We start from the raw sequence: 11,585 nt of genomic DNA, 5'->3' as shown, positions 1-11,585 counted from the left end.
AACATGAGGAAATCAAGGCATATTTACATTTCACTGCATGGGCATCTCAGGGTGCTGTGCAGGACACTCTGTTGTCTGCTGCTGCTAATTATAGCACCAGTGAGTGAAATTCTCTCACACGCATACACTGAATCACTTGGGTGTTGATTTAGTGGTCTACAGCTGAAATGTTTTGACAGATTTTCATTTACAGCATTTGACAGGTGCTCTTATACAGAGTGACTTGCATATTTGTCTGTATAAGACTATGTGTGCTCTCTGGGAATCAAACTCATAACATCAGTGTGGCTAATTTGCTTTCCTGTCTACCAGGATCCCATACTTCACACACTGCTTTACTCAAAGCACTGCTCTGTGGTTGGCTTATTTGGCAGTCAAACTTCATATGGACTTTGAGCAGCTATGGTGACAGGGACAGCCACAGCAACCAGAACAAAACCTGTGATGTTCACTACTTCTTGCCACCATAGTCCCCGATTCTACTAGGGCAAAAGCACCATTTTGGTGTGCTTGCTAAAAAGTCAGTTTTAAGTGACTTATTTTCTTGGTTTTATTGTGTGCTAGATGATATTCCTTCCATGATTTCAAAGTAATTTGGCGGCCCCAAGTGCATGTTGTCAGATTGCTGAGGTAGTGTTAATGTTTATGAGGAAAGGTCCTTATAGTCTTTAACACGCAAAAAAACACAGCTCGCAATTGTACTGTTGCTGGTCATAATGTAGAAAGGAGGAGATTCATAATTGAAAGCTTTTGGTAGAGCAGATCACAGCAGCGTTCTTATATTCATACTCTTTAAACAGACCCCTTTTCACAGTGTTGGAGAGAGAAGGTTATTTTCAAAGCACACCAATATAAACACAGACACACATACACACATGCACACACACATGCACAGACACACACACACACACACACACACACACACACACACACACAGAGCGGTCACATCACAACGCGGCCATATCAGACAGCAGCAGCCAGTGCAGAAGGGACGGGACATTCATTCATCCACCAGAGAGGAGTGCTCCATGCTCTCTTTAATCTCCCCATCCTGCCTGGCACTTCTGAAAAAGAGGAAGCTGAAATTCCGGTCTCTCTCTCTCTCTCTCTCACACACACACACACACACACACACACACACACACACACACACACACACACACACACACACACACACACATGCATGAGTGAATATTTGTCCATGCATGTGTGCAATCTACAGCTTTTGGTATGTATACTCACTCACAGTACATGTTTGAAAAGATGACAAAGATGTATGTCAGCTTGAAACATATAGATCCCAGTATGTGCTACATCCAACCACACACACACACACACACACACACACACACACACACACACACACACACATAGCACTAGTGATGAATGGAACTGTCCCAACAATTCAGGGTACCTGTGGCTAATGAAGAGGCATTTAAAGCTTTCTGAGGCTGTCAAAGTCCTTCTCTTACACTATGTGTGTGTGTGTGTGTGTGTGTGTGTGTGTGTATGTGTGTGTGTGTATGTGTGTCTGTGTGCATGTGGCTGTATGTATGTGAGTGTGAAGGGAGGTTGTAGTTTGAAGTTTGGATCTGCACTAGCCTTGTGAATATCTAATTTGTGGAGTAGCTCAGGATTTGATAAAAATTGTTTCATAACATGGTGGCCTCTGAAAAATCGAATATTTAAATGTCATTTTTTAAAATAATACTGTAAATGCTACACCATATCAGTAATAATATGCATTTTCCCTGTGGAAAACAAAATTTTTGCATATTACACATTTTACTGTTTTCCACAATTTATTAAAATTCCATGATAAAACCCTGAATTCAGTTTTCCTGTTGTGTTTACCCTATCATTTTCCCCACTGTGAAGGTCACTTTTTAGGCACTATGTTTATGTACTAATAAGCACTTCTCTCATTGGGTTCCTCAGTGGGGGCAGGGTGAACATTGTACAGCCGTGAAGGTCTTTGAAATATTTACGGTGAACTGAAATAGTGACTGCAGATTGGATTTCTTATTCAAACGGACATTGGTTTGCTGTTCAATGTATGACATCACGTTAAGTAGAACCATATTTTCCATAAAAATGAATTTGCCATAATGATGGACACAGAAAGATCATTTCACTATTTCTTGCCTGATAAATGACAAGTCATGTTTATGTGAACTGGCACAGAAAATATGTTTTATTTACTATGTCTTTTAAAGTGCATAAATACACAGGGTCTATACACATATGTAGGGAGAATATACAAATATGTATATATTATTTGCATTGAATATTATTTTGAATATTATTTGCAGTGTTGAATTCCATACATAGAAAATCATCATGAGATATTTTCAGACAGTAAGAGCCACTGGGAGATAACTCTCAGGATTTTAGGTGCAAAATGAACCATTGATGAAGACCTCTTTCACACAGGGCTTGTATACTGTTATTCAATTTCTGTTCCCTCCAGCCCATTCTGATTCTTCTGATTCTGATGTCTGTTTCATACTGAGAAATTATGTACAACCCTTCCATACCTGAAAGGCACACTACAGTGGGCATATTTTCTTTAAAGAGCTTGCATTTGGAAAATTATTCACAAAGATAGTGGAAAACAAATGTAGATGGCAAGAGAGTATTTCTAATTGTGTCCATGGTGTTTTGTCTTGCAAGATTCCAAGATAATGCATGCTTTAACTGAGAAGGCCAGTAATGCAATTTCATATCTTTGTTAAAGATAGAAGCTTAAATTGTGATGTTTTATTTCACCACGGAAATGTAAAAATTATATTAATTCATTTATAAAAGGTTGGAAACAACAAGGAAGCATCTGAAAAAGGTAAATAAATCTTGCCAGTGTACTCATCATAACAACTTAAATTTTGTCCCTGAGAGAGAAGAAGGTGAGATGAGGGAGATCAGGCTTGTAGATTGTTTTTTTTTATTAATTTTTTTACCAAATGAATCCGATTATCTATGAAAAGTGAATCACCCACTTGCACTACACACAAATGTACTGCAAACACTAAATACCTGACCACACACCGCACGTGACTGAGATGAAATGGTCTGTATAGCTCATATCTCTTCCAGCTTTACCTGAGCATGACTAACCTGGAGATTGTCTGCTTAGATTTATAAAATACACAGAACAAGACTTCTCTCTTGTGTTTGGGGCATCCATTTCCTGTACAAAGAAACACACAGTGGTGCTAGCAGCCATCAAAACCATCTCCATAATAAGTAAGATCATTAAAGGCTTGGAAACTAGGTCCAGATAAGTTGTTTAGAATGATAGGTGTGATCATTTGCTTTAGGACTTGTTGGTCTTTTCCTTGACCTTTGCCCCTCACTCCATTTGAGTACATGATCCTGGCCACCATCATCGCCAACTGCATTGTCCTTGCACTGGAGCAGCATCTACCTGACAATGACAAGACCCCTATGTCCGAGCGCCTGGTGAGTCCTGTGTGTTTGTATGTGTCTGGGAGCATATGAGTAATTGTGTGTTCTGGTGCAATGGTACCCATTGTTAGCTAACTGTTACACCATTTATCATTCATTTATTATGGTTCCTAAGATTTTTTATTTCATGTTGTTAAATGACAAATTTGATCTTTTTTCTCAATCAGATCTAGCTGGATTTACATATTCAGCTAATCGTACTTCCTAGTGACTAGATTCTCTCCCAGAGAATTGCTGTTTAATTTTACGCAGTCAATAGCTCTCGCTCTCTCTCTCTCTCTCTCTCTCTCTCTCTCTCTCTCTCTCTCTCTTTCTCTCTCTCAGGATGACACAGAACCCTATTTCATTGGCATCTTCTGCTTTGAGTCTGGCATTAAGATCCTGGCTCTTGGCTTTGCCTTTCATAAGGGCTCCTACCTCCGCAATGGCTGGAATGTCATGGACTTCGTAGTGGTGCTTACAGGGTAAGTCCAAAACACACACACAAACACACACAAACACACACATATACACACACACACACAAACACACACACACACACAAACACACACACACACACACAAACACACACACACACACATATACACACACACACACAAACACACAAACACACACACACACACATATACACACACACACACACAAACACACACACACACACAAACACAAACACAAACACACACACACACACACAAAGCACACTTGCATGCGCACATGTATAGTACACGGACAGACACAGTGTAGTATGATATATTGTACAGTACAGCTGTATAACTAAGTTTGGGTGGAGTATTTTCAGTTTGGTCCAGTAAGCTCTTGTTTGGTTATGTCTGTATTTCATTTTATTTTTTAATATTTGCTTAATAGTATTACTGCACTTTATCTGTGTTTGTTGTGTATACATTGTGAGGTTAGTGTGTAAAAGAGAATGAGAGATGCATTTTGAACACTGCTGTTTTCCTGCTCTAATGAGCTCCTGCTGGGTAGGATCAAAGCAACAAAGAGAAGACTAGCAAGCGGCCAAGACACATCAGAAGTCCCTTTAACCCCCCCACCCACCCAACCAAACAAACAGATGAGAGGCATGGGGTAGCATTTAAAATTCAGTGGAGAGATGTCATGGGGTGATATAATATGGCTGTAAGACATGTCACTGGCTGTGAGAAGTATATAGCCTATACAGTGGGGTAAATACACTAATTTCTCAACAATCAAATGTATGGAGAAATTCAACTGAAAATTAATATTCCAAATAATTCAGAAAAGACTGGAACTTGCATCATTTCACAAATGCATGCTATCTAATATTTTTTTCTTTCATTTAAAGAAGAGACAGTGGTCTGTGCTGTGAATACTATGCCTAATACTGACAATAAAAAAGAAAGAAAAAGCATTACAAGCTGGACTAGAAACTTTGTCTGAATCAGCCAACAGACGTTCCATTTAGCTAGCCAGTGAAGCCAATCCAGCGAAGCGAATTGAGATTCATAAAGGAGAGCTTTATATAGACAGGTGTGACGTCGGCAGGAGAGGAGCAAGACATAAGCGTGAATAAGGAGTTTCTTTATTCTCCATATTAGAGTAAGAGTAACAAAAGAGCACAGCAGTGAGCTGGCTAGAAAGCACAAAACAAAAGCAAACACTGGCAATAACATGTGAGGCATGGAGATGCTTAAGAGCAGTAGTCTTGGATGCTGTACAGGCAAGCAATGGGCAGCAGTGGAGGAGAGGACCTGTGGGCTTAAACAGAGGTGAGAAAAAAGGAGGATAACAAGGTCCATATGATCAATAATCAGCTGATTGGTAAAAGGGCAGGTGTGGTGTGTCTGTGGAAGTGGGCATGTCCCTTGGGCAGAATGCTTGATGCACCATGAAAATGGATATACATATTTTGCATAGTTCTGCTTTCTAAAGTAAAAAACAAAACAAAACAGTATTTTTTAAACATTTCATCAATATCTTATTTATTGATCAAAATGTAATATTTCTCACTTATCAGATAATCACAACATATGTTAATTATGATTTTATAATAAATAAATTTCAGTCACAGATAAGAATTTGTTCCACAAAGAAAGACACAAGTTTCAGTTGCCAGCTGCATTTGACCTTTGCATCTTGGTCTCATATGAGGCATACTGGTTTTAACGTGTCAAGTTTCTTAGTAACACCCAGTGTCTTTAGCAGCCATTACTGCTTTTTCTGGTCAAACTACTGAGAAGGCCAGTACTGAGGCTGGCACAATACTGCGTATTGTACTGAGACTAAGCTGAAAACTACTTCACAGTCTGTAATACTGTGAAAAATAACTAAGAACCCTAGAGGCTGAGGTCAGCACAAAGCTGCTTCCCACCTGCCTTCATCAGACACCTCACTCCAAGTCTCATCAGCCCTTCTGCAAGATTCCAGATCAAGGCTTGTTACTTGAAACAGCTGAAGTATATCCTGAACAACATCCACACCAGGGTAACCAGTGTTCTTTAAATTATCTGCTGGATATAAGTTTAAGATGATAGATTTTATTTGAATTGTATAAACTCGACACATTCACCTATTTAGAGATACCTTGACAAACCGAGGTAGCAGTGTTTGATTCCTGTGGGAATGTCAAGTCAAGACCGCTTCGAGGGGGGAGGGCATTCAGTGAGTGTCAGATCATATCAGAGGTTTCAAAACTACTAGGATAATGTAAATCATTTCAGGTGAGAAACCCAGAAGCATACGTGAATTTTACAGCTCTTTAAAATCTGTGAGAAAATGCTCGATCGTACAGTGGTTACTTGAGTTGCGATATTAGTATAATTAAATAATCAATATCTGCGTCATAGGCACTGCTGGAGAGTACATCACATAATAATCCATTTTTTTAAATAACCTTGCATCGTTAAAAAATATTCAAATAATAGAACAAAAGAATAGTACAAAAATATACTGTACAAAACTACACCATCTGCCAGCAGTAAACAAAACTGTCTGTTCGACCTCATGGTATTTTATCAGGAATCCAGCTAGCTAACTCTTAGCGGTGTTGCGTATTACTAGTATGTCCCCGCAAACATAAACTCATCTTATATTGACAATGTTTTTCATGGTACTGAGGTTTCAACAAAAAGATAGCACTAACCTGTAATGAGTACGGCAACCACAAAATATATCAACTTGAAGTGCCGTCAGCAAATAGCGTCTGTCCATATGAAAGTCTTAGTAGTGAAAACTAGCATCGAGAGCTTTGGTTATAAAAACTACTGAAGGAATGTCTGTGTATGACTGAAACTTCATATATGTATATTTATTAATATGACTTTCGATATAAAAAGTTATTGTAATATCAACTTCTCATTATGTTATTATTTCATTGCTTATTGTACTCGGTAAAAGGACCAGTAGTTACTCGCAGCAGTAGCATAATTTGTTCTGCAGTGAGCATATCAGATTTATCCCATTTTGACAGAGCTGCATAAGATGACGGAAGATAGGTGGTGTCAAACTGACTTAGCAGGAATTCCACTAATGCTAAATGTATTACCCCGTTACACGTAGATATATGTTCTATTAAAATTACTATAGTATTCCAGTGTTGTACTTAGAAGCACCATGGTAGAACTATGGTAGACCACAGGGAGTAAAACTGAAACACTGTTATGTTCTCACACACAAAGCGGTCTAGTTTTAGGTTACCACTGCTGCAATGTGACTATATTAAATTACTAATTTAAGTTTAATATACTAAGTCTGTAATTCGGTACAGAGCATAGACTGTTGACTCCCATTGTGAATTTTTGAAGCCACCAAGATGGCCAACATGGGAGCTGCCATCTAGAGTGTTCTTGCTCAGCAGGTGAAACTTGGAGCCAGGGCATGCGCAGTGGGGACTGTAGGCGGGACTGTATCGCCACCCAAACCACGCCCACACTTTCTAAGACACGCCCCTCACCCTTAAGGTGGGTGCAAACACAAAATAACAAAAGAATACGTTCTTATAAATTACTTACATTGCTTTCATTTTCATCACAAAAATGTTGTAGCAACTTGGCTTGCAGAATATGTGACATTTAGCAGGTTAGCTAAATGACTTTACATGCATCTTAACCATAGCTTCCATATTCAGTCCTTCAAGATGAGATATTTAATTGTTGCCTATTATGTTCATTGTAGCTAATTCTAGGACATTGTTCACATTATATAATTTATTTAGACATGACACAATATTTAACAATACTCAACCTGAAGTAAAGTTTGATGCCAAGTACTTCAGAGACATTTAGACAAACAGTCTAGCTAAGGAGGAAGGAGGAAAGTTAACTAGCTATCTGGTTTGTTTGCCAACATTAGAGAAAATAAATCTATCTAACTGAAAAGAACTTGACTCCAAGACACTTCTTTACTTCAAAAATGTCCAATCGAACAGTCAACGTTATTAACACAGTGAAAGGTTAAAAAAATGGCAAGTGAATTTTAATATAGCTGACACTGAGTGAACTACCTTTATGTTCATATTTGACTGTCAGTATCAGCTGTTATTCAACACAACCAATCGCTGTCAATCACATCATAAATCATAAAATAAAAATATTAAAACCTGTCAATTGTCAAGAAAAATATTGGGAGAGATATAACTGGGAAGGGGGCCTTATAAAATTGATAGCACACAGTTGCCCCCCAAAACTATTAGATGTGTAATTAGAAATGAAAGTTTGTCTGACCCGTTCACTTACATGGGAATGGGCGGGGTTAAAAGTTGTACTGCAGCAAGCCACTAGAAGGCATTATACACATAATGGCCTCACTTTTCACCTTATGTCTTCCAGTCCACTTTTTTAAAAACCTGACACAATATGTTATTACACTGTAATAGTGATGGTGTTATGAAAAGGTTATCCACAAATGTTACATAGTCAAGTGAAGGATACTTTTGATTTTTGAGTGTGGAAATATGTACTTTTTCTGTATATGCTGGCACATATGCTATTAACATTACCTTAGAAAACTCCTTAAGAATTGATTATTCTGAAACTAGTAAGTGATTCATTAACATATTCTTTGATCTTAAACAAGTTATCATAGGAAATTACTTGGTGATTTTCTCCTGACCTAGCAGAGTAAGCTGTAAAATGGATTATTACCTAGAGGTAGTTAGGTGAATGACAATTTTGAAAGCATGACTAAACAGGAGCCTTTAAAAATGGCTGCGCAATAAGACTTTGCTAGAAACAAGTTGTCCTTATTATCTGTCGGATAATCTGTAGATACAGCCTACATATGTGATGTAGTAGCATAGTGAAGGGGGCTGGTTGAGTATTTGAGTGGGAGAGTGGGAAAGTCACAAAGTGCTATGTGGTGTGGTTGTTAATAAAAACCTGGTGTTCTACAGAAGCAACCAACTGATCTTTAATCACGAAGTTTGATATGGTGTCAGAAGTGGGATTCTGCAGTACCATTTCACTCATACAGAAATTGAGTGCTAATTCCTGAGCTAGAACTTAGCATTTATGATGGAGGAAAATGCTACTGGGAGAGTGTAGTGACACCTAAACATGAGTGTACCAGGTCCGAGTGCCACATTTAGCATCCAGCCGCTGGAGCCATTTGACATTTGAAAACTTGAGGAATGGCCTAAATTAATACAATGATTCGACTGTTGTAATCTGGTGAGTAACCTGCACACACCTCCAGAGGATAACCAGGTTAACTCATATATTTTTTGCCAGGTCTGACTCTGACCAAGGAGCAAGGGTTCAGATCTTTGTTTGTCATCAAGAAAAATGTTATATATGAAAGTGCTAGATTTAATATGAGGAAACTAGGGGACCATGAGATTGTAGGGTGATGGCCTGAATGTTGCTGGGCAAGGAGCAGGACACACAGACCTCTCTTGACAAAGACAGACATTTATTCACACTAGACGAGAAATGGAGAAACAATAAATGCTACGGCACTCACATGAAACAGTATGGCGTGATACAAATGATGAATGATAAACCAGCACAGAAAGAGAAGTACAAAGTATAAACATGAATGAGAACATTAACATAGCCTAAAACCTACAATGACTGACAACGTGCTACACAACACAGGGGTTTAAATACAGATATAAACAATATGAACAAGGTTCAGGTGTGTGTCAGCAAGGGGGTGTGCTTACAAACAAGGGGGCATGGTAACAAACAAGGAGGCAGTCACAAAGAGAACAGTCAACAGTAAACTCCTACTGCACGTGGTGGGCTGTACCACATGATAAGTGGGAAGGGCAGCGCACCATTACATGTGGATTTATTTGCGACTGCCCTATATGCTTTAGCCAAGCACTGAGATTACAGACTGTTACATGATTCACTGACAGTTGTAGTGATAGCAGACAGGGGGATATCAGAGTGCTTGCAACTCAATAAAGAACTGACTCTTGAAATGGCCATTAGTATGGAAGCAAAACGTCAGCAAAACAGTTTGTGTAGTGAGTCAGCTACAGCCTAATCTATAGACATAATGTTCAAGAGCAGTGCATCAGCAGCCAAACAGGGAAAGCCTGCAAAACATAAGCCAAGCTGAGTGAAGGCAATGTATGTCATAAATATAGAAAAGCCCCTTGCATCCAAAACACCAATACGCAGCAAATGATGCAAATTTCCACCTGTGTGGGAAAAGGGAAATTTCCATTGTGTATGTTTGTCATCTTAAGCAACGTATGCAATTAACGAGGAGGTCTGCATATTCCTTCGAACAAGTGCCAAACGGTGATAAGGACCTATGGATGGTGGCTATCCTGGTTCTTGACACAAATGTCAAGTTTAAAATTGATACTGAGATAGACATGACTTTTGGTCCAGTGGAAGTGTTTATGAACATGTTCTCTCATGTTCTAAAGCCAGCCCTGAGACCTGTGATGAGAACTTCTATGGCCCAGTTGGCAGCATTTAGTTATGATGTGAGTCACCAGCTTCTTGCTTCAAAAAGGTGAGACCAAAGTGACAGGGGATGTATACATCATTAAAAACCTACAAAAATTCTTATTCAATAAGCCAGCCATCACAGAGCTGGTAGCAAGGCATGACAGTGTTAAAATGGAAGCCTTAAAGAAAAACTAGGTCTAGTGCCCTATTCCCTCAAGACTCCAAGGTGGATTCCTTTATCTTTCATGCACATGGATATAGAGGAACTGGAGAGCATGGGTGTCAAAAGCAGAGTGGAGGACCCAACTGATCAGTACTTGGGAATATTAGTTCCTAAGAAGAATGGAATGCTCTGCATAAGTGTAGACAGACCTAGCCAAACTGAATGAAGCAGTATGTAGAGATAAGACTATACTTCCTTCTGTTGAGCAGACTCTTGGCATGATGGTAGGAACCAAAGTTTTTGGTAAGCTTGATGCCAACATAGGGTTAGTGGATTCCCCTTTGGGGGATTTTTTTTAAAAATTGCCTTACATTTGGCAATATCTCAGCACCCAAACACTTTCAAAGCAGAATTGTGGCAGAGGACACAGAAGGACTAGACACTTTTATTTTCTATAAAGATGACATGCTTGTCTGGGGCATAAAACAAGAATGATCTAAATTTGCACATGGTGTTTCAGAAAATTCAAATGCTAGCTATGTATGACCCCAACTGAAACTTTAAAATGTCAGCTGATGCTTCATCTTTCTCATTGGGAGCAGTCCTTTTGCAGAAATTGGCTGAACAATGGAAACCTGTTGTGTAAGCATCATGCCTCCACACTTCCAGCGAGCAATGATATGCACAGGTGGGACTAGATGTGCTAAGCTTTAGATACGCAGATAAGTGATTTTGAGGCATTCTGCTTAGTAAGCATTTTCCGATGGAAACTGATCACAAACCTCTTCTCGGCCTTCTAGGAGCTCAAGCCATGGGTACGCTCCACCAGAGAATTCAGCACTTCAGAATGACGCTGATGAGTTATTTATTTTCAATAATGAATGTACCAGGAAAGAACCTGTGGACTGCAGAGCACCTATTGGAAGAAGCACCTGTTGTAGAGGGCCTAGTAATGCAGACATACAGTTGAGGGAAAACAATAACATATACAGGCCTGCATTCAGGAAGCCAGAAGCCTTGTGGAGCCACTCATGCCAAGACAGTACCCAGATCAACCGTGTGTAACATGG

At 39.2% G+C, this 11,585-nt stretch overlaps 1 protein-coding gene across 12 annotated transcripts in view; it reads left to right on the top strand.

The window, feature by feature from the left end:
• cacna1aa (calcium channel, voltage-dependent, P/Q type, alpha 1A subunit, a) overlaps nt 1-11,585 on the top strand; it is an 86,458-nt gene that overhangs the window by 11,191 nt on the left and 63,682 nt on the right. For all 12 annotated transcript variants that reach the window (XM_035531210.1, XM_035531202.1, XM_035531220.1 and 9 more), the window contains exons 2-3: nt 3,354-3,459; nt 3,790-3,929. In XM_035531210.1, coding sequence (XP_035387103.1) covers nt 3,354-3,459; nt 3,790-3,929 — 246 coding nt within the window. The remainder of the gene's footprint in view (nt 1-3,353; nt 3,460-3,789; nt 3,930-11,585) is intronic.

This window comes from Electrophorus electricus, chromosome 1, assembly GCF_013358815.1.
Source record: "Electrophorus electricus isolate fEleEle1 chromosome 1, fEleEle1.pri, whole genome shotgun sequence".
Lineage (NCBI taxonomy): Eukaryota > Metazoa > Chordata > Actinopteri > Gymnotiformes > Gymnotidae > Electrophorus > Electrophorus electricus.
This window is presented reverse-complemented; position numbering and strand designations above follow the sequence as displayed.